The 22,326-nt window shown below is 47.0% G+C and overlaps 2 protein-coding genes and 1 long non-coding RNA gene across 13 annotated transcripts in view; 1 reads left to right on the top strand and 2 right to left on the bottom strand.

Annotated features, from left to right (window-relative positions):
- LOC144715099 (Metallo-hydrolase/oxidoreductase superfamily protein) overlaps positions 1–7,343 on the bottom strand; it is a 36,998-nt gene extending 29,655 nt beyond the window's left edge. For all 4 annotated transcript variants that reach the window (XM_078589987.1, XM_078589988.1, XM_078589989.1 and 1 more), the window contains exons 1-5: positions 7,011–7,343; positions 6,771–6,918; positions 6,532–6,683; positions 5,810–5,992; positions 3,163–3,238 (exon numbers count right to left, since the gene is read on the bottom strand). In XM_078589987.1, coding sequence (XP_078446113.1) covers positions 3,163–3,238; positions 5,810–5,992; positions 6,532–6,683; positions 6,771–6,918; positions 7,011–7,301 — 850 coding nt within the window. In that variant the 5' untranslated portion in view covers positions 7,302–7,343. The remainder of the gene's footprint in view (positions 1–3,162; positions 3,239–5,809; positions 5,993–6,531; positions 6,684–6,770; positions 6,919–7,010) is intronic.
- A 2,012-nt stretch (positions 7,344–9,355) lies between these two features.
- DELTA-ADR (delta-adaptin) lies at positions 9,356–11,697 on the bottom strand. The gene has a single exon (XM_078589747.1). The coding sequence runs from the start codon at positions 11,652–11,654 to the stop codon at positions 9,444–9,446; it is 2,211 nt and encodes a 736-aa protein (XP_078445873.1). The 5' UTR covers positions 11,655–11,697; the 3' UTR covers positions 9,356–9,443.
- A 913-nt stretch (positions 11,698–12,610) lies between these two features.
- Positions 12,611–21,964, top strand: LOC144715101 (uncharacterized). Of its 8 annotated transcripts, none has more exons than XR_013584527.1 (12): positions 12,611–12,671; positions 12,872–13,078; positions 13,181–13,277; positions 13,745–13,809; positions 13,889–14,010; positions 20,332–20,401; positions 20,480–20,548; positions 20,631–20,692; positions 20,849–20,910; positions 20,984–21,111; positions 21,255–21,350; positions 21,719–21,964. It is a non-coding gene; the product is annotated as an uncharacterized LOC144715101 (long non-coding RNA). The 8 variants fall into 8 exon arrangements; XR_013584524.1 differs by having other exon boundaries at positions 12,872–13,105; XR_013584528.1 differs by having other exon boundaries at positions 12,618–12,671; positions 12,872–13,105; positions 13,197–13,277; positions 13,745–13,789.
- Positions 21,965–22,326: the final 362 nt, after the last annotated feature.

Here is a 22,326-nt window from a genome sequence, read left to right as displayed (position 1 = left end):
AAGTTTGTCACGACCAAGATGGTGGTTGGGAACAAAGCAAACACACCCAAATACACGAGGGATAAGATTGGTTCGAAGAGAAAGGTTTGGGAAGAAATGCTGGAGACGGTCAATGGGAGTAGAATAATCAAGCACCCGAGACGGAAGGCAGTTGAGAAGATGAATGGCTGTAAGAACGGCTTCGCCCCAAAAATACTTGGGCACATGCATGTGAAACAAGAGGCTCCGAGTCGTATCAAATATATGACGAAATTTTCGTTCTGCAACACCATTCTGCTGGGGTGTATATGGGCAAGTGGTTTCATGGATAATGCCTTTTTGCTGGAAGAAAGTGGTTAACGTAGAGTTGACATAGTCTCGGGCATTGTCGGAGCGGAAGCGACGAATGGGAGTTGAGAATTGGGTCTGAATGAGAGAATAGAACTGGGGAATAACATGAGATATATCGGATTTATTCTTCAACAGATAGGCCCACGTGTAACGAGTAGCGTCATCAATGAAAATGCATAACCACCGAGCACCAGAAGTGCTATGAACAGGGGTGGTCCCCACACGTCGGTGTGAATGAGAGAAAAAGGGTTCGTCGAATGAGAAGAGGAAATAGGGTACGTAGTACGATGATGTTTAGAAACTCGACAAGCGTCACAAACAAAGCAGTCAACAGCATGACCTTGAAATAGTTTTGGAAATAAACGATAAAGGGTATCAAAAGATGGATGGCCGAGGCGTCGATGGAGAAGCCACAAACGCTCATGAGACGCTGACAAGGAAACAGTAGCAGCAAGAGAGATCGAAGGAGATCGAACAAGATAGAGGCCATCATGCTCTTCAGCAATGGAAATCTTCTTCCCCGACACCTTATCACGATAAAAACAGGTATTAGGGGTGAAAGTGAGATCATGGTTAAGATCGCGAACAAGACTGGATAAAGAAAGAAGATGATGAGCAAGACGAGGGACATGGAGAACTTTAGAAAGTTGCATAGAAGAGGAAAGAGTAACACGACCAATTCCAGCGATAGTGAGAAGATCACCCGAGGCAGTTTTGACTTTGGAATGGCCGGAAACTGGTTCATAGGTTACGAAAGCTCGCGGATTAGGTGTCATATGAGCCGTGGCACCCGAATCAAGAAGCCAAGTAGGAAATGGAATAGAATTCTCAGAGTTTGATGACGATGTTGGAAGAACGGGTGACATACCTGCGTGGGCTAAGGAGCACGAGCCCACGACTGGAGGATCAAGTAATCGCCGGAGACGTTCCATTTCCTCATGAGTAAAACTGGCAGGCGAGGCATTGGGTGGAAGAAGACCATACGGTATAGGCACTTGACCCGGAGTTGGCACTGGACTGACGGTGGGTGCAACAGTAGCAACATTGCTTTGTTGCATTCGTTTCCGTTGAAGTTTAAAGCAGATCTCCTTGGAGTGACCTCGCTTCTTGTAGTAATTGCAGAAAAGCGAAGGATCACCTTTAGGAGAATCCTCTGTCTGAGTAGCTGCACTCCGAGGCAAAGCACCAGTTGATGTAGTCATCGTCGGAGGACGAGTGGAGGTAGACGACTGTACAACCAGTGCCGAAGCCGGGAGCTGAGCCTGCTGGAAACGAGATTCTTCGATCCGAGCACTACGAAGCGCGTCCTTGAACGTAAGTTCTTTCTCCCGGTGGATGAGCTGAGCCCGTAAAGATTCATACTCCGGGTTGAGCCCCATAAGGAACTGAAAAACCGGAAGCTGAAGGGTATACTTGCGATCCACGGAATGAGGATCTGGAGGCATGTAGTGATTGATCTCATTCCAAAGAGAGATTAGCTCCGTGCTGTACTCCATGACTGATCTATCCCCTTGACGCAGGTTGATGGCCCGATGTACTAGTTCATAGAGCGTGGCAGTATTGTGCTTCTTGGAGTGACTGTCAAGTGCCGCTTCCCACACAGCCCGCGCCGACTCAAGAGACAAGAATTCACCCTTGATGCTGGGTGAAATGCTGTCTAATAGCCAGCGATGAACTACTCCTTCCACATCCAACCAGTCGTAATACTTGGGATCCATTCTGGGTGGTCTGTCTTCAAGCAGATGGCACATCAGACGACCCTTGAGGGTGATCTGAACATACTGGCGCCATTGAAGTAAGTTGAAGCCAGTGAAAATTCCATCCGGAGGCATCTTAGGCAATGAAAAAGGTCCGGGCGAAGTGGACCAATTTCCCGGCTCAAGAGAGGACGCCGGTGTAGGAGGCAACCGATCAAGAGTGGATGGAGTGGATCCTGGTGTCACATCAGATGCCTGAGTTTCTGGACAAACAACATTCTCAGAGCTCTCCATGGTCTTGAATGCAACCAACAAAAAAAAAATCCGAAGAAGGCCTGCGCACGTGGAGGAGACTGCACGAAGAAGGACCTGCTTGGACAGAGGAAACCCCACACTGAAAGACCCTGCGCACAGAATGAGCACACGTGGAAATCTTCTTCACGAAGAATTCCGCTGCACAGGCTTAGTCGCTGAGTCGGCCGCGCAGAGAGGGACGCCCGGCGCAGAAGACCTCCGTCTGGCGCAGAATCGGTCGATTAGAAGCAGCCGCGCAGAAAAGGACGCCCGGCGCCGAATCAGCCGAGGGAGAAAGAATCTGCGCAGAAGACCTCCGCCCAGCACAAGAAAGCCTCCGTCCGGCGCCGAATCGACCGAGAGAGGCCGAAAAAAAAAACGACCGAGAGAGACCGGAAGAATCTGTGCACAGATTATGCTGTGCAAAGAAGGTTCTTCCGTTCGAAGGATGGATGGAGATGGCCGGAAAAACACCACCGAGAGGGGCACACGACCAAGCCGGGATTTGGGTTAGGGTAATGGTGGCTCTGATACCATATTAACAAGAGAAAATAAAATCTCCATAATGAAGAAGGGAGACTACAAGTGTTTATATAGGAAGCCCTAATGGGATAATTAGAGAAAGGATAGAATAAAGAGAGAGGCCATAATGTCAACAAAATGAAAGGGACCAAACACATCCAGATTCTATATCAGAATATTTTGTTTCTAGGTTTATATACAACTAGTATATTCTGTTGAGTAATCAACAAGAATGAAAATATTATCTTTAAAGAATTGGCTGAAATCGTTTGAAAAAAAATACTAAGGTATTATATACCTGGATCCTCATTTTACCTACCATTAACATGATCTTGGTGATGATGAGTCACAAATATCAGTAACCTTCTGGGAAGTGCTGCTACAATACCTTTTAACTGTTAATGGCATGGAATATTTAGCAAATGGAAATGGCCATAAGTACTTTAGCCAAATATCATATAAATTAGAGTGTGGGTTTTCTCTGAGGTAATTAAGAAGTTTGAAAAAAGACATCAGAAAGCCGAGATCATGAAAAAAGCTATTCATTTATACAGTTAAGGCTTTCAATTTGATTGCATAAGAATGTATGAGAACCACTCGAGGAACAGTTATGTTATTCTTCAATATGATGTCAAACTATGCCATATGAAATAGATGCAACAACTTCCTGCGAAAACTTGAATTCATTAAGGTCTATTAAACTGGTATAGTCAAAAGGGAAAGAAGAGCCAAAACTCTTTGGCGCTCTGTTATGTTTTGCGAACTGTGTAATTGGGAGGATGGGGTCAGAAGGGTTGAAAGGAGGCCAAAGGCCTGGAGTTTGGTTGGGGGGGGAACTAATTACCCTAATCCAAGATGTGTCCAAAAACATCCATTGTGCCCTCCCCTGGATAGACTACAACTATTTAATTAAGAATCAACTTTATAGAAGATGAGAATACCCTGAGGAGATACAAGGATCATAACACACTAATGTGGGCTCCTCTTGCAATCACTCGATACTCCTTTTGCAGCCACAGGACATCCCTTTACGCTCATGTCGTGCTTCTGTAACTAGGATGTAGTCAAAGCGTCAGCCAAACCATGGCCCATTAGCAGTTCATCTGTGTTCAAAGACTCTCTGTTCCAGTCAAGCCATGATCAGTATATCTCCAGTCAAGGCCCAGACTGTGCTGTCAAATCCAGTATCATCAACAATCAAGCTTCTGCCATCAAAGATCAAAACCATGGTGTTTAGCTGTGTTCAAGGTGCAGTCCACACAGTGACAACCCAAAGTCTGAGCAGTAGTTCATCGGCCGTGAAAACCACAGTTCATCCCAGGTCAAAGTCTTTTTCATCCACAGTGACGTCACAGTCAATGCTGTGATCAAGCTGTGTTTCATATTGAGGTGAATCCCCTGTCAAGGTCTTCAATACAGCTCCTCAATGTGACAGAGTCGCTTTGAGGTCTTCAGTGCCAGTCACCTTGATATTTGCATCATCGTTACTAGATCTTCAATTTGGCTGCCTTGACATGGACACCCTGCTCTGAGGCCTCCACTGCATTGCAGTTCTTTCATGAATATCCCGTGGGTCTCCCCCTTGCAAGATCAGGAGGTGTCCTAAGCGTAGTAGCTTTTCAGATAGCAGCACCCTCAGGTTTGTGTGTGTGATGGCTTGACTCTTTGCTGCATTCCTGTGATGGTGTGTCCCCACTCTAGTGGTGTGCCCAAGGTCTTGCCTCTGTGAATCCATAATCCAGCAGCGTGTCTGCAGTCTTGCCATGGTGTCGTCACCCTAGAACACCTGTTTTGAAGTTGTGAATCCCCAAAAACATGCTCTGAATGGTTCCCTTTCATTGCATTCTATCTAGCTTAAGTAGGCAGATAGAGGCTGCATTTTTAACAAAAAGAAATGAATTTTCTCCCCTTGTTATCTGGCACTACCAGAAAAGAAAGAGCACTCTTATGATTAGACATTGTCTCGTAGCTCAGCTTCCATTTTCATAGTTCTCCTTGATTTTTATAAGATATCTCCTTCAATTTTTCATATTCCACTTGTTTCAGCCAGAAAGCCATATTCTATGGAATATTCTATCTTGCCAAGGCATGACGCCACAGAAATTGAACCTGCTCCACCCAAGTTAATAAAGCCACTTGAAAGCATCTGTGAAACACGCCAGAGTCATATCAGGCTTATCCCACAAGTACCATATGCTAGGAAGCCAAGTGGGATATCAGAAAAGGAAGGTCTCTTTGTTAGTTTAAGAATTGAGATGGCATTCCCTCTCTTTACATCTCACTTTCCACAGAGTCATCTCCTTCTTACCTGCATCCTGCCCTAACACCCACTCCCATCTCTCTCACTTCTGAGCCACTGAACTATTGTTAAAACTCTAGATCCAAACAGAGGGAGATTTAGAAAAAACCAAGAGAGATAGGGACTACAGAATTTTCAATTCAATAATTGAGGGAGAAAGGTTGTATTGTGCTTTATCATAGGTCTTAGGTCCTATTTATGGATTACTAAATCCTATTCTGCTTCCATCCCTCCTGGATCTCTTCTGTTTATCTGGAATCACTGTATACTCTGAAGTACAGGTTCCAATCAATATAGCCCTCAGTATCATCATTTTAAAGAAATATTTAAGTTTCTTAAAGTTTCAATCATTATGCTTTGGAAGGGATAAATGCAATGGAATGGAAGTTTTCACCCAAATTATATTAGAAAGACAAAGACAATATTGATCCTCCAAAAGTGAAGAAATATACATTTGTCTTTATATATTTTGCTTACTTCAATGCCAAAAATGAATATACAACTCCGAAGGATTCCTTTACAATCATTCATGAGCAATTAATGCTAAGTATGGATGTACTTCTATCAGTCTAGTTGGAAGTGTTTAGCATTCAGTTTTACCAGTCATAGAGCTAGCGGTGGAAATAAAGCATGGCTTACAAATAAGATGAAAACTAATGTATCATACCTTCGCGTGAACTTCAGAAAAACAACCAGGATCAACTAATAGAGCATCCCCGTAAGTAACATGTGCACAATTCTCAACTTCATCATCGTTCTCATACTTCTCTACAATCACCAAATTTGTTGTTCGGAATGGCATAGGAGTTTTGCTCTTCATTGGTAAAATGTAAACACCAGGTGGATACTCCTACAGTAAAATATCCATATCAGTGTGTTACTAAGATATAAAATAAACACAAGAGAAGGTGTGTGTGGCTCTCATACTACAATTCTTAATTCTGACTTATTTGACAACAGTCTGCATCTTTTTTGGTCCTGACTATACAGCCTTCTGGCACACCTCCTTTAAAGTCTTAATTAAGAAAGAAAAGGGGAACACAGGTCAAATCACTCCTGAAAGTTATCCCATATGAGGTCTCGTTAATACAAATACAGAAGACTTGCATTGGACGTTTTTCCGGATCATCCAAAAGGTACTCTAGGTTGGAAAAAAAATCAGATAAACCAAATCTCTGACAGAATCAGAGATTTGATTTTCCATTCTTTCCCCCGTTTGTCCAATTATGTTCAAAATGTTAATAATTTAATCTTAAAAGGATTATGAACAATTGGAAAGCAAGTCAGATTAATTGGCAAATAATTTTTTTATGATGTTTGTGATTAATGAACGATTGCTCAGATGTTTGTGCATAATCAAAGAACAAGAGTCGGGTAATCATATTGCACCTGAAAGAAACCCGTATCAGGAGTCTTCCATTTTGGCTCGGAAGATCCAGAGAAAAACATAGTCACAAATAAGGGGCCGATCCGGTCGCCACAACGATTAACCTCCTTCAGCAACTTCAAGGCCCTTCGCGGAGATATCCATCTGGCTACATCTGAAAACGTACTCAAACGTATCAGAAGAAAAAAAGGTTCTCCGTCGCCCAGCTAGGGTCAAATATTCTTAACAATGGGATCACAACCTTGAAAACATGTATCGTGAAAATCGAATACTCCAAGAATAAACAACGTATGAACAGCAGAACCCGGTCCAAAATCCGGCTCTTCGACAAGCTTCTGGCACACCCACCGCCCACACACCGCGTTTGGAATCCCAACCTGTATCATCACCTGCAAAGAACAACTACAAATGTCAATCATCTCAGCAACTACAAATACTCTGAAAGTACAGTTTCAAGAAACGAATAATCCGAAACATTCACCTGTTCTACGGCTGAACGGAGATCAAATTTCATCAAATCGACGTCTCTGGAGAAATCCTCTGCCTTCTCGAGCACGATCGCGTCGATCGCCGCGCCGTCCGCCGCCATCTTCAACGGCGCGGAAGGCAAATCCCAGAGATCGGAGTCCACGTACTGTTCGTACTCTTCCTGCACCGGCGGCGCCGCCTGCCTTACCACCAGGATCTCCTCTTCCTCGCCATCGCCGCCGCCAGGTGAGCTCGCCGACGAGGAGCTCGCCTTGAAGACGCAAGCCAACCTGTACACCGCCATTCTCGATACCTCCGCCGCTTCTGAGCACCGACCGAACGGCCCCTTTTTGAAGTTTGGGGAATACCCCGCCATAAACGGTTAAGTTACAGAGAAGCAGTTACGGGTTAGGACGGACGACGACATTGGACGGACGGGACGGATCCCTTACTACAGTTATAGTGCACACTTAAGGAACGGCCCATCCGGGGCGTGACGCCCCGGACGTGACGGAACGCATGACGATCCGTGACAGGCGGTGAAGTGACGAAAATTTCATCACGTCACCGTCCTGTCACATGTCCAAGGATTTTGGAAAAAATCCGTCACGTTCCCTTCACTGTCACGGTTTGTGGCGTCCCTGTCTCGTCCATCTCACCCAATGACATCACCGTCACATGTGACGGGAAAAAACTATGCAGAGGAGAGAGAATTGGAGGGGTATATCTCCAATTATCTTTGGACGACATCCTTTTGCGAGCGCGAATTAATGCAGGGACTTTTCTATAAAATGCCAAGAAATCGAGTTAGCGACACCACGTGACGAAATCTCGGCTGTCGAAAAGCTCAAATCTAGCGATTTTTAAGCTTCTTTGGTCATTTTTAAATATCTGTGACGGCCGTCCCGTTACGTCACTTGTCCAAGGCCCCCGTCACCGTCGCGTCACCGTCACGCCCAGTTCTGCATCCGTCACCATCACCGTCACGGGCCCTTAATTTCGTCACCGTCACCGTCACATCATTCGTCACGTTGCCGTCACGATGATGTGCGACGTGATGGATGACGGCTGCCTTTCCCTATGCTCAATCATCCAATATGGGGACGAAGGACCGGATAGGATAAAGATCGTCTCGTCCTACATACCGATTTATAGAGGTTCCGGCCCAAATGGTACCGTCCTAAATATTTTCATCCACTTCCCGTCCCGTCCAAGACATTCTCGTCCTGTCTGACATCCAGGATGAAGCAGTACTTATGCCAACCGTGCATCAGCATTAGGCCACTCAGAATTTGACACGTGGCAGAAAAAGTGAGTCGCCCGGCAGACTGGAAGGTTATTTCGTCCATGGACAAAAAGTTATTCCGTCTGGAGACTGGCGGATTCTACATCACATCATTCGTCTGAACTCCTGTATGGGATGATTCTACAATAACAATAACCTTCCCGTCCGCCTCCGTGCACTATAACTACAGTTAATTACCCAATACTAGTGTTTGCCAGTGCATATCGAGGGAGGTATCGGCATCGGATATTGGAAGGGGCGAAAACAACCTCTGTCAGAAGTAATATCCAAAATCTCTGGTGGATATTTGATATTGTTACTGTAGCAACCGATATCTGCTATCTGCATCCATTAATAATATAAGAGTGAGCATCCAAAATTTTGCAGAAGATTGAATTGCACTAACAGAATGAATATCTTATATCGGATGTTTGATAGTGGATATTGTCACTATGACTATGAATATCTGATATTACACATTGAATTATCTGATATCTGTTGTCGGATTTTGAAAACTTACGAAGAAATATTTCAGATGTGGTCAATGAAATACCATAAGTGGCCCAACATAATGATCACTTAAAAGACGCCCAAAAGACTGATCTAGATTTCATTTTTTGGATTTTAACGATGTTACAATACAATTTTTTCAGCTAAATCTCTTGGGATAAGCTCATAGTGATCATTCTTCACCCATAATTATCAAATTAATTTCAAAAATATGTTTTAATCGTTACCCCCGACCATCATTGCTCTCATGATTAGCGCCCTTTGGGAATGGTATTTTTTGTCATACATTTAATCTAAAATACAAACGATTCCTTCTATTTACTGAAGAATTTTACGATATTTAGACATCTAGTTCCGTCCAATTTTTCCCTGATAATAATTTGCTCACTATCAGACATAAACAGAGATCCGAGGGCAAACACTTCCATTTCCCGATGACGCAAAGGGACGGAAAAGGACGGAACAGAACACCAAATGATGACGGATTCAAAATTTTCATTTCTCTGAACCTCGGAGACAAAACGAAGGGGAAGAGGAAGAACATCAAAGGAAAAACCGAGATCGATGAAGAAAATTCAAAGCTTTGAACAAGATTTACAGACAAACCGCGGGGAAATCAATCAATCGATCGATCGATCGATCAAGCAAATCTCACAAGAGCAGATCTCTAACTGGCGGCGACGGGCGACTTCTTCTCGGCGAAGATTTCTTCTTCTCCCCTTCGTCCAGCTTCACCACGACCGCCGGCCGCGCCTTCATCTTCATCTTCCCCGCCGTCCCCGTCACGACCAGCTTCTCGATCAGCGCATCCACGGCGGAGGAGCCTCCCACGTGGCCACCGCCATCGCCGTCCGATCGAGGAGCCTCTCTAGCAGCCGGGAAGTCGTCCTTGGGGAGATAGAACAGCTCCTGCTCGCGGCGGCGCTCCGCCCCCGACGACGGCGGAGCAGAAGAAGAAGAAGAAGAAGAAGCTTCGAGAACTTCACTTCCTAGAATAGCGTCCAGCTCCGAGAGATCGTCTCTGAGGAGAATCCCGTCCGGGACGACGACGACGACGGATCCGGCTGGGACGACGAGCTCGGCGGAGAAGGCCGCCGCGGCGAAGTCGACCAGACCGCCATAGCCGGGAGCAGCTCGAGCTTCCTTGAGCGACCGCACGAACCCTAGAACGTTACGCGCGCGGTCCTGCAACTCCACCGCCCGCGATTCCGTCAACGGATCGAGCGAAGCTTCGATCAGGGCCAGCGCCCGGTTCGACTCCCCGTCGTCGTCTTCGTCTTCGTCATCCTGGCGACGGCAGCCAAGCAAAAAGACGAGCACCTTGAAGACGGCCTGCAGGTAGACGGCGCGGGCGCGGACGGGGAGAAGCGCCGCCCGCGGCTGCAGGAGAGCTTCCAGAAGCTCCACGTGGCACCTCGCGAACTCCGCGTACTCGCCGGCCAGCCAGGCGGCGGCGGTCAACACCTCGGTCAACGCCGGGTTCCCGAGGAGGGAAGGGTCGATGAGGAGGTCGCGGGCCAGGCGAGCGAGCTCCGGCCTGGCGTCGGTGAACCGCAGCGCGACGTCGACGAGGCGGCGCTCCGCCTCCTCCGCCATGGCGAAGTGCGGGTGGCGGGCGAGCTCGCCGAGGAGGGAGACGAGCCAGTCGACGTCGAGGACGAGCTCGTACGAGTTCCGGCAGCTCGCCGCCATGACCGCGGCGAGGATCTCGCCGGCGAAGTCCGGATCGGAGCGTTGGGCGTGATCGAGAAGAATCGCGGAGATGGAAGGGAGATTCTCCGCCGTGATCATCGCCATGATCAGCCGGAGAGCTTCCCGGCGGATGTTCCCGTCGGCGTCGGCCAGCGATCTCGCCACCACCTCCCGATTCTCCTCCACCGCCCAGAGATGGATCGGCCGGAGCAGCGACAGCGCCGCCAGCCCCAAAAACCTCAGATTCGCGTCCTCGGATCCGAGAAATTCCCCGATCTTCTCCACCGCGAGCTTGATCGCCCCGTCGAATCCGTCCAGGCAGGTGAAGATCGTCCGGACGCACTCAAACGCCAGCGATTTCGCGGAGCAGCGCCGGAGATGATCGCAGATCGGATCCGCGATCCGCCGCGCGAGCCTCGGCTCGAGCGGCGCGAGCCGGGAGAAGATCTTCAGGACCTTGATCGAGATCCAGTTGTTGGTGGAGTCGACGAGGATGCGGAAGAAATCGGGGGCGAGAGGGAGGTAGGGTTTGGGGTCGGCGGCGGAGAGCTCGCAGAAGACGTTAATGGCGGAGGAGACGGTGCGGGGGTCGGGACTGCGGAGGTTGAGGAAAAGGCGGTCGACGGGGAGGAGGGAGGAGAGGCGGAGGGAAGCGGCGGAGGCTTTGAGGCGGAGGCGAGGGCGGGGGGAGGAGACGAGGGAGGAGATCTCGGCGGAGAGGTCGCGGGCGAGGTCGGCGGAGGCGGCGGCGGAGGCGACGAGCTCGAGGGCGAGCGCGGCGGCGGGATCGGACGGCGAGGAGAGGTCCTTGCGGAGCTGGTGGGTGGCGAGGGGGAGGACGGGGGTGGAGGGGGAGAAGGTGAGGGAGGCGGCGAGGTAGGCGAGTTTCTTGTGGAGGAAGAAAGGGGAGGGGAGGAGCTCGAGGACGTGGAAGGCGGAGGAGGAGACGTCCACGCCGTGGAGGGCGCAGAGGAAGGTGAGCTTCTGCGCGGCGACGGCCTTCGTGGAGGGATCGGAGGCGCGGATCTCGCGGCGGGCTTCGGCGGCGGCGCGCGCGAGGACGGCGGCGGAGGGCGGGGAGTCGGCGCGGAGGGCCTTGATGAGGTCCTCCAGAGAGCGCTGGAAGAGCGTCTCCATCAGCGACGGCGGCCCCGACGACGAGCCCGCCATGGCCGCGCTCCACAGAAGAAAGGGTTACTTGCACAGGGCCCGCTCGGCCCCGTCTCGAGGAAGAAGAAGGTGGAAAGCGGGGCGCGATCGAAAACTCCGTCCGATCTGATTTTCCATGAAGTCGAACTTATCCGACCTGATCGGAAATCAAGTGGGCCCCACATTAAGTTCGGGACGTAAAGAGCCGGATGACGAATTATACGAACGAAAATTTCGTCCCTCATTGCTCTCTTGTTTAAAAGAAAATCCCGAATGATAGCGTCTCGTCCCTTGACAGATCGGCGTCCTGCCACTGATCGAACTTATTTGATCGGATCGATCTAAATTGATTCGGTGGTGGGTCCCACCGATGAAGTCGAACATATCCGATCTGATCGAAAATAGAGTGGGTCGAACACTACGGGACGGGACGGATAACGGCGGCGCCAGATGAAACTCCCGTACCGTCATCAGCCTCTCTTTTTCCGAGAGAAATCCCTCATGATATCGTCTCGTCCCGTGACAGATCGGTGTCCGGTCACTGATCGAACTTAGTTAATCGGATCGATCTAAATCCATTCTGTGGTGGGTCCCACAGATAAGATCAAAAATTAAGTGGGACCCACTACGTTGACGTGACGGGACGGATGACGATTGTTATGAAGTGTGTCGTTGGCTAGAATTTTGTCTTCTTCCGGCCCGTCGCGTCTCTCTCTCTTTGGATGTTACTTTGACGTGAAGTGAGGTGGGATGACGCTTGTGACAGGCAAAATGGTGACTGATACTGCTTGTTTGAAGAAATCTATCTCTATCTCTATTACTATAAAAGGAAAACGTGTACCCTTCTGGCCTCTGATTGGCCAGGACGGGTTGGAGAGAGAAGAGAGATAGAGAGACTGAGAGAGAGGAGAGAGACTAGACTGCCCTAAGACTTCGACCCCTTCTCCAGCTCGATTTCTCCACTTCGATTTCGTCACCTCCCAGCCGCGCTCTCAGCCCCGTTTTCCAGCTCCCAGGCGCGTTCCTAAAACGTGAAAGGTATTTTATGATTTCATGGGTTTATCGCATCTCTCTCACTCTTCATCCTTATTGGATTTGATGGCATACTTTCTCTACTGACATTGGATTTTTTATCCGAATGTATTCATGATTTCATGGGTTTATCAAATCTCTCTCTTTCTCTATTTGTTTATCTATATCTTCATTTATTTAAATTTTGTCCCGATCTCTTTGAACAGGAAGTGTCGACAAATATTGCTCGAAGTTCTCTTGATGAACTCCCGATTATACCTTAAAAATATAAAGTTTGGATCGAAAATGTAATTTATAAAATAATTTTCCTCTCCAATAGGCCGAAATATTTTATTAGATGGACGCGGCGGGGTTAACTTAAGAATCATTCCTTCCACCATAAACTTTTGGTGGAACTGTATTTCGCTTCGCAGGTTAACCAGATACGCCGCCTCCTCGCGGTACCATTTTTGCGATTCTTTCGATTCTTACATTCTTTCGATTCTTAAAATCCTTACGTTCTTTCGAATATTTAGAACGTGAATTCTCCAGCTCTCAGCCCCGTTCTCCATCTCCCACCAGCTCTCTCAGCCCCTTTCTCCAGCACCCAGCCGCGTTCCTAAAACGTGAAAGGTATTTTATATCTTGGATATTGTTTGCCTTACTTCCTTATTTGCCTTATCACCTTATATATCTTGGATATTGTTTGCCTTACTGCCTTATTTGCCTTATCACCTTATTTGCCTTATTGCCTTATTATTGCCTTATTGCCTTATCGCCTTATTTCGATCTTTCGCTCTCCGTCATTCCTTCCGCCATAACTTTTTGGTGGAAATGTATTTCTCTTCGCCGATTAAGCAGCTTCGCCGATTAAATTTTTTGTGAATTTTTATAACGCAAATTGATTTTTGGAACGCGAGTTTTTCATATCTTTCGATTTTTCCGCACGCCAGATTTCCGGAACGTTCGATCCTCGCTAGCGCAAGGTTTCTTATGTTTTGCGATTCACCCGGAGTGTCTCTTTCTTTCTATGCGATTCTTATGTTTTTGCAACTCTTATTTCTCTTTCTTTTTCTCCCTCTTATTCATGATGTTTTTAGAACGCGGGGCGAATTTTACAATGCGGGTATCAACATCACCACCAGGTAATCCTCCAGCGGCGAAGGTTCGATCGCCTTCTTCCGAACTCTTTTAATCCGAATTACTATTTTCCACAATTGTGATTAGAAATCACTCATTTGCAGGGACGAACACCTGGGATTAGTTCGACCTCCGGGTTCATACGCGCGTGATCAATCTGGATAGCTCGCCGGAGATTGTCAAACCGATAACGTTGATCACGATCGAGCCCGACGTGGAAGTCGAGGTGACCATCGCTGAAAACTTCCCTTCCATTATCTGCTTATTAATAGAGAATCGATATAGTTATTCTTTTGTTATTAGAGTTGTATTTCGAAGAAGAAGATCGATTGTAGGTGAAGATTACGTCGATCGAAGCTCGCCGCGGTTTGGGAACAGCCGGAGATCTGACCAGAGAGGAATGTTCTACGTAGATTACAACAGATGGTCGGCGGGAATATTGGTAGCCTAGGCGCGTGTAGACCACGGGCCAGCTGCCAACGACTCACGACGTTGGGTTTTTCTCCGAGGAGAACAAACGATCAATTTATCTTTCCTTCATAGTAATAGAGATAGATATATTGATCCACTGTTGAATAGATGTATGGATAATTGAATGGACAAAGAGATAGCGAGATAGACTGATCGAAGCTCGATGCGGTTTGCGCATGGCCGGAGATCTGACAAGAGAGGAATTGTCTACGTAGACTGGAAACGACGGTGGGCGGGAATAGAGGTAGACTTGGCGCGTGGAGACCACGGGCGACCTGGCAACGAGTGACGGTGTTCACTTCATTTGAAATGAAGTCACACTTCGTACGGATAAATGAATGGACGGAGGGACTGACCGCGTTGGATTTTTCTCCGAGGAGAACAATCGATCAATTTATCTTTCTTTATAGAGAGGTAGAATGATGGCGAGGACGCCAATGCATCAGCCCGGGACACGTCACCGCAGGCAGTCGGGGTCAACACAGACGTTACGGATCCAAAGATGAAGTCAACAGAAGTCAACCCACCTCGGTCAACAGGAGTCAACGAAGAAGTCAACACGCCACAACCGTCGTCCGCCACGCCACCACCATGACACGACGCCAAAGGCAGATCCACAACTGCCCTTTGGCGTGATGTGATGCACGGCGTGTCTTATTTTCTAGTTATTTTCTTTCCTCCAAGGCCTATATAAGGTCATTTGTTTCAAGAACTCAGAGGCAATCATAATTCAAGAATTGAGTTTTCTTTCTAACTCTTCTTGGAGGATTGCCCTACCTCATCTTGCCCTAACCTTCCATCATCGCCGCCGCCGCCGCCACGCCGCTGCTGCCGCTCATCACCGGGTGCGCTCCGCTGCACTCGCAGGCACTCCGCGCGCTCCGCACTCGGCGCTGCGTGCCAACCAGGGCGGAGTGCCCGTTCAGTATCACGCCGGCCGCCACGTGCAGAATTACCTGCAGCCTCTACACACACCACGGTGCTGAGGTATACCTGAACCCTGTGGTGTCGGCGTGTTCTCCGCTCAGTATTTTCTCGGGAAGTTTCACCGCAATTAGACTTGGATTTCCTCTTCTTCTCTCCTTTTCTCGAGTGTTTCTTCGCGATGTGAATTCGAGGTATTGATTTTGGGGAAGACAGTACTCCCGCCCTCGATAAGGGTGGAGCTGCACCACCAGATTTCATCGGTTTTAAGTCCGAGAATCGACCGTGATTTCTGTGGATTGTTTTATCCCTTACCCATTCCTACCCATAGCCTTGTCATCCGCCCTAAATCGTCCATCCCACAGTCGTCCTACGTCATAGAACACGTGTACGTTGTACACTGGATTACTGTCCCGACCAATTACAGTGTCCGACACCCGAAAAATTCGGTGACATTATTCGGCGATATTATCCGGTGAAGAACCCACCAATTCTTCAATAAACCAATATACACATGTACGTTGTATACTGGACTATTGACTCACAATCAGGGCCGGTAGCACGTTACCTTTCTCAGTGAGCCACCGATCATAAAGACTTCAGTTTAATTTTCGGTTATTGGAGAAATAAGTTTCTCTTTGACTTAACTCCCTCACAAACCAAACTAATTCCACCTTGCCGTCTAACAATTTCTCCTCCTCTTTTGGTGGACGTAGCAGTGTAACTAAGTACCACTCTTCGTGTCGTCCATACAACTTTCTTTACACTGATCATGTTTTATTCACATAGATCCTTTTTAGAAGACACTTATTTTTTGATCTTCAAAACTATTAATAGGTACCTCTTTGAAAAATCTTCCAATAATCAGCAATTCCATTCAGTACTCTATCCTCCGTTCTGATCTTCAATGCTATTAGTAGGTTCTCCTTCCGAAGACAATAATATGAACACCCCCGTTATGAGGAGCAACCGTCGGGCTGAAAGACTTGCATATCGTCGATCCACGGGATCGACAAGTGTGCCCACACTCCTCTCAGCTACGTGCGATGTGAAAAATGTTCAAGCCAATTTTCTCGGTACCATGAATGCATCATGTGCTTCGTGCCAGTCAAAGTTTTGGATAGATGAATGCAAACCCAGTTCCAGTCAGTAAAACCCCGTCTTCTACTTATGTTGCAGGGATGGTAAAATCAACTTGCCAACATTCCCCAACCCGCCTCCATTGCTACTTGAGCTGCTTGAGGGCACGACCGATGAGTCCAAGCACTTCCGCAATTTTATTCGAGCTTACAATTCAGCATTCAGTTTCACATCAAGCGGTGCAAATTTTGATCGTAACCTGGCCGACAATTCCGCCGGTGTGTACACTTTTCGAATCCAAGGTGTTGTTTATCATCAAATCTCAAAAGCTTTGCTGCCCCTCCCCGGTCATTCTCCTTCTTTTGCTCAAATCTACATCTACGACACAGACTATCAGATAGAGCGACGAAACTCAATCTTCCCTGACTTAAATTGCACCATCTTAGAAAAGATCCACTACTGCCTGAATGTGTCCAACCCATTTGTTCATCAATTCCAAGCTAACAATGAAGAAACACTACTCACCGCATCCACGCAAGAGTTCGAGTTATGGGTTGGAGAGCCTTCCATTGCTGACAGACGTTATGCTCAACCCACATGCTCCGAGATCGCTGTTCTTATGACTGGGGATGGAAATGAAGGAGACAGTAGGCGTAGCATTGTTCTTCGCAAGCGTGGTGGAGGACTACAATTCGTTAATCAGCTACACGGATATTACGACCCACTCCACTTTGTGCTGCTATTTCCTTATGGTAGTCCGGGATGGAGCACCCAGCTGAAGGAAAACTTCCAAGTAACAATGAAACAATTCTACGCCTACCACTTCATGGTTCGTGACACATCAAGAGTGCTTCATCTCTCCGGCAGGCTTTTCTAGGAATATGTCGTGGACTCTTACGCTAAAGTTGAAGAATCACAATTACATTGGGTTCGTTGCAACCAGACAACATTGCGTGGATGCCTCTATCGAGGATTAGTTGATCAAGTAGCCTCGGACAATGTTGATATGCCTGCGGGACGGATGATCATACTCCCACCTACATTTACTGGCGGACCACGCTACATGCAAGGGTTGTACCAGGATGCTATGGCCATCGTACGAAAGATGGGAAAGCCTGATTTATTTATCACAATGACTTGCAATCCAAAATGGCCAGAAATCACACAAGCTCTGCTCCCTCGCCATAAGTCACATGATCGATTTGATATTTGTTGTCGCATTTTCCGCTTGAAACTAAAGGAGCTTCTCCGTTTGTTAATCGAGAATGAAGTATTAGGCAAAGTAAACGGACGTGTGTACGTCGTTGAATTCCAAAAACGTGGTCTCCCACATGCTCACATGTTATTGTTACTAGATACTCCCCACAAGCCGAAAACCCCAGAGGACATTGACAAGACAGTGTGCGCTGAAATTCCTGATCCTTGTGACAAAGATTTATTTGACTGTGTCACCACGCACATGATCCATGGCCCCTGCGGTTCTGCAAACCCAAGATCCCCATGTATGAAGGAAGGTAAGTGCTCTAAGAAGTTCCCAAAAGAGTTCATAGACTCCACGCAAGTCAACAATGATGGGTACCCTCTCTACCGACGTCGCAACAACGGGCAATTCATCCAAAAGGGTTCGCATATCATTGACAACCGTTGGGTTGTCCCATACAATAAATATTTGTGCAAGGCATTTAACTGTCACATTAACGTGGAAATTTGCTCTTCCGTTCAGTCAGTGAAGTACCTGTACAAGTATGTGTACAAGGGCCATGATCGCATTCATGCAAGAGTTTCTGCTACAAACCTCGGCACTTGCAGTACCACTCCCTATACTCCGCACGACGAAGCCCAAGAATATCTGGATGCGCGATACATATCTGCATCAGAGGCATTCTGGCGAATTTGCGAGTTCAGCCTACAAAAAATGTACCCAATAGTTTTCGCCCTACAAGTTCACAATGAGAATATGCAAACCGTTGTATACGCAGAAGGAGAAACAATTGGTGAAGTCATGGGTAGGTCGGATCGCACGCCACTCACAGAGTGGATGCGTTACAACAGGGAGCATCCGGACGATATTCAAGCCAAACATATGTTGTACTGTGACTTCCCCTCATACTATACGTGGAACGATTCCACCCGACGTTGGACACGACGTCAACGACAACAGTGCATTGGAAGGGTCCACTTTGTCTGTCCTCACGACACTGCACGATACTACCTCCGATTAATGCTTCATCATGTTCCAGGAGCTACCTGTTTTGACAATCTAAGGACCGTTGCTGGTGTTCTCTATGACACATATCAGGGTGCTGCAACTGCTCGCGGCCTACTCCACTCTGATGCGGAGTTTGACAATGATCTGTCTTTGGCAGCAGGTGTCGCTTCTCCCAATCAAGTTCGTAAGCTCTATGCGATGATGTTGCTCTACTGTGAAATCTCCAACCCTCTTATGCTTCTCCAGAAACACCTTGATGCTATGTCGGATGACCTACGTTTAACCAGCCAATCACAAGACCCACATCATCTACAAAAAAAAGTAATGATCCTAATCGATTCAATCCTCTATCACAATGGATCTTCGCTTGCGTCATTCCCAGGGTTACCCCGAATAGTCGAAGACCAGTCAGTACATGTCACCAGCAGGGCAATACATAGATACAACATCGAGAATGCAATCCTCACCGCAGAACACCTACAAAGCATGCTGAATGAAGAGCAGAGACAACTTTACGATGCTGTATTTGAAGCAATCGAATTTCCACAACATGCTACTATGGGTAATGTCTTCTTCGTCGATGGGCCTGGTGGATCTGGTAAGACGTTCCTCTACTCAGAAATTCTTGCAAAGATAAAGGCCTCTCGCCTGTCGGCATTGTCAACTACAACAAGTGGTATTGCCACGCTCCTCCTCGAAAGCGGGCGAATCTTACACTCCACATTCAAGATTCCTATTCCTGTAACTCACGTCTCAACATGTGGATTTTCACCTGATTCGATGATCGGCCTCCAGATTCAAGCGGCAAGTATTATAATTGTTGACGAAGCACCAATGATGCACCGCCATGTCTTTGAGACTCTCGATCGAAGTATTCGCGATGTGATGAAGACTACCAACCCATATTTGGAAAATGTTCCTTTCGGCGGCAAAGTTGTTGTGATGGGAGGTGACTTCAGACAGATAGCTTCCAGTAATACAGAAAGGCTCCCACGCAATGATCATCAATTCAGCCCTTAACCGAAGTGAGATATGGCGACATTGCTCTGTTTTCTGTCTCAAAACAAATGTCCATGTTTCGCCAGACCAACGAGCATGGAGCGAGTTCTTACTTGCTATTGGAGAAGGACGGGCTGGCACAGATGTCTGTCTTCCACATGAGATACTCCGCGTATCCTCCCTAACAGATCTCATTTCCCAAGTTTATGGTTCCTTCGATGATGATGAAACTCAGCTGTTGACGAAAACGATCTTAATACCCCTCTGAACGATGATGTCGTTGAGGTCAACAACATGGTACTAGACGTCTTCCCCGGTGAGACAATGGAATACTTAAGCTCTGATGCAATCCCCCCCGGCGAAGTCCACAACAAATCCCTGTACCCGATTGAGTTTCTGAACACAATTGATGATGCAACTATGCCGCTGCACAGGCTCCGTCTTAAGATTGGGTGCATAATAATCCTCATCCGAAACTTGAACACATTACAAGGCCTTTGCAACGAGACTAGGCTAAGAGTTGTTAGTTTCTTTCCAACAATGGTGCAAGTCAGTATCATCAGTCAAGGAAATTTCTATGGTCAAGTCCACCTTCTACCACGGATGTCGCTCTACCCATCTCAATCAAGGCTTCCCTTTCGATTCAAGCGCCTTCAATTCCCAATTCGGCTGGCCTTCGCAATGACGATTAATAAATCCCAAGGCCAAACTCTTGACACTGTTGGGATATATCTACCAAACCCTCTTTTCACTCATGGCCAGCTCTACGTCGCCCTCTCAAGAACAAGACTCGGTCCAACAGGAATCATGTTCTGCGATGGTGGAAAAAATTGATCGCACGTGACTAATGTTGTTTACACGGAGATTTTCCAAAAGTCGACGTTGCGATCATGACCGAGGCGATGAGCATCTCCATACTCCGTTACACTCTCCGGTACACTCTCGAACTTGCCCTCCACAACATATTTGCATTGCTATCACAATCTCAACGCCCCATAAATGGATCCTTTAGGTGACACGGGGCTACGGCATGATTCCCTCCTCCCCAACCTGCAACCAAAGCAACAAGCAGACCCAAGAGGTGATAAATAAATCTTGATTTGCTCACACTACAATACATAGCATTTTACTACTTCTCACTGTGAATTGTTTTTCTTATGAAGCAATCGGATAATTATCGAGAAGCCCATCGGTGCGGAATATCGTACGCTACTACAATGGCCAGGTAAGGTTGACCCATTCATCTAATGTCACCTAACTATTACTAACTCTAACTGGCTACAAGCAGACCCAATAGATGATAGATAAGATGTAAATTACTGACATTACGGTACATAATATTTTACTACTTATCGCCGTGATATATTTTCACTTCTGATAGCAATCGGGTAATTATGGAGAAGGCCATCAGTGCAAAATATTGAAGGCTACTGCAATAGCCAGGTAAGTTCGGTCCATTCAACTAATGTCGCCTAACTTTGATTATCACTGAGTTTCTACAATTACTCTCTCGCAGTGTCTGCAACTTTCCCATACGTATTGCACGATCAATAAGCCACAACAACTTATCAAAACTACACATTTAATCCACTCCGCACGACGTGAGGCCTGCTCAGACGTGGCATGTTTTCTCCCGTTCGAATGGTAATTTCATTCCACAGGGTTCCGTTTATTATTGAAGTTTATATCACATTGAGCATTTTATGTCCTACAATTGTTGATTTTTTGCAACACACGATTTAATCTTCCTCTGAAATTCTGATGTCAATTTCAAATGTGAATTATAGCTGTGGAGTGCACCAATTTTTGTTGCGGCTGTGTTATTTATCCACTGTATGGTCATACCCCATGTGAGCTTTGCAAGCGGGAACCACTAGGAGGAGGTTGAATCTTACTCATTTCCTCTCATAATTAACCACTTTATTGGGAATTACGTCTTCTTCCAACTGTTAAACTGTCTCCCGCAATATTGCTCTGATATCTGATACTACTGTTTTGATTAATCAGTGCACTTGCCCTTCTACCTCTCGAAAATCATTACTTCCCCCGACTCAGCCTACTCAGCTATGTCAGCCCGCTCTTCACTGTTGAAATCAGGGCAAAATTTACAATTAAACATCGAGCCAAAAACAAGTCAAAATTTACCCCATTCTCCGGTCGCTTCTTTCAAACATGTCTTGCTCCCAGTGGAAAATCATCAATTTTTGCCCAACTCAAGCCACATAATTACTTACTATTTCATTCCTTCCAGGTGGAACGTCAGGCTGAGGGACTTCTCTTTCATTGCGGCATCTTCCCCATAGCCTCTACTGGGGTCTAAAAAATTTCGCTCAGCACGGCCTGCCAATGCCATTTCTCATCAGCATCCACTGCACTAGATATCACATCAGCACCACAAAATTTATTCGCCAAAACAATTTTGCTTCTACATCCCAAACTTGCCCTGTTAAACTATAACCATTCAGTTCAGCACGGTAACGGCCCTGCTTTTCATATTCATCTCTCTACCTTGCGCGAGCATTGCGAGCGGGCCCCACTAGTTACTATAAAAGGAAAACGTGTACCCTTTTGGCCTCTGATTGGCCAGGAAGGGTTGGAGAGAGAAGAGAGAGAGTGAGAGAGAAAAGAGAGAGAGATAAGCGGTTACGGTTACACCAGCGGAGAAAATTTATCCGTCTCTTCGTCGCTCCATCTTTTTATCTCTCACTCTCCCTTTGTCTCTCTCTCTTTCTCTCTCCTTCTCTTTCTCACGCTCTCTCCCCCTCTCTCTCTTTTTCTCTCACTCTCTCTCTTGCGCTCTGTCTCTATCTGTCTCTGTCTCTCTCACTCTTGCTCTCTCTCTCGCTCTCTCTCTCTCTC

The sequence above is a fragment of the Wolffia australiana genome, chromosome 18 (genome assembly GCF_029677425.1).
Source record: "Wolffia australiana isolate 7733 chromosome 18, ASM2967742v1".
Classification (NCBI taxonomy): Eukaryota; Viridiplantae; Streptophyta; class Magnoliopsida; order Alismatales; family Araceae; genus Wolffia; species Wolffia australiana.
The sequence above is the reverse complement of the archived record's forward strand: the minus strand, read 5'-3'. Positions and strand labels throughout refer to the sequence as shown.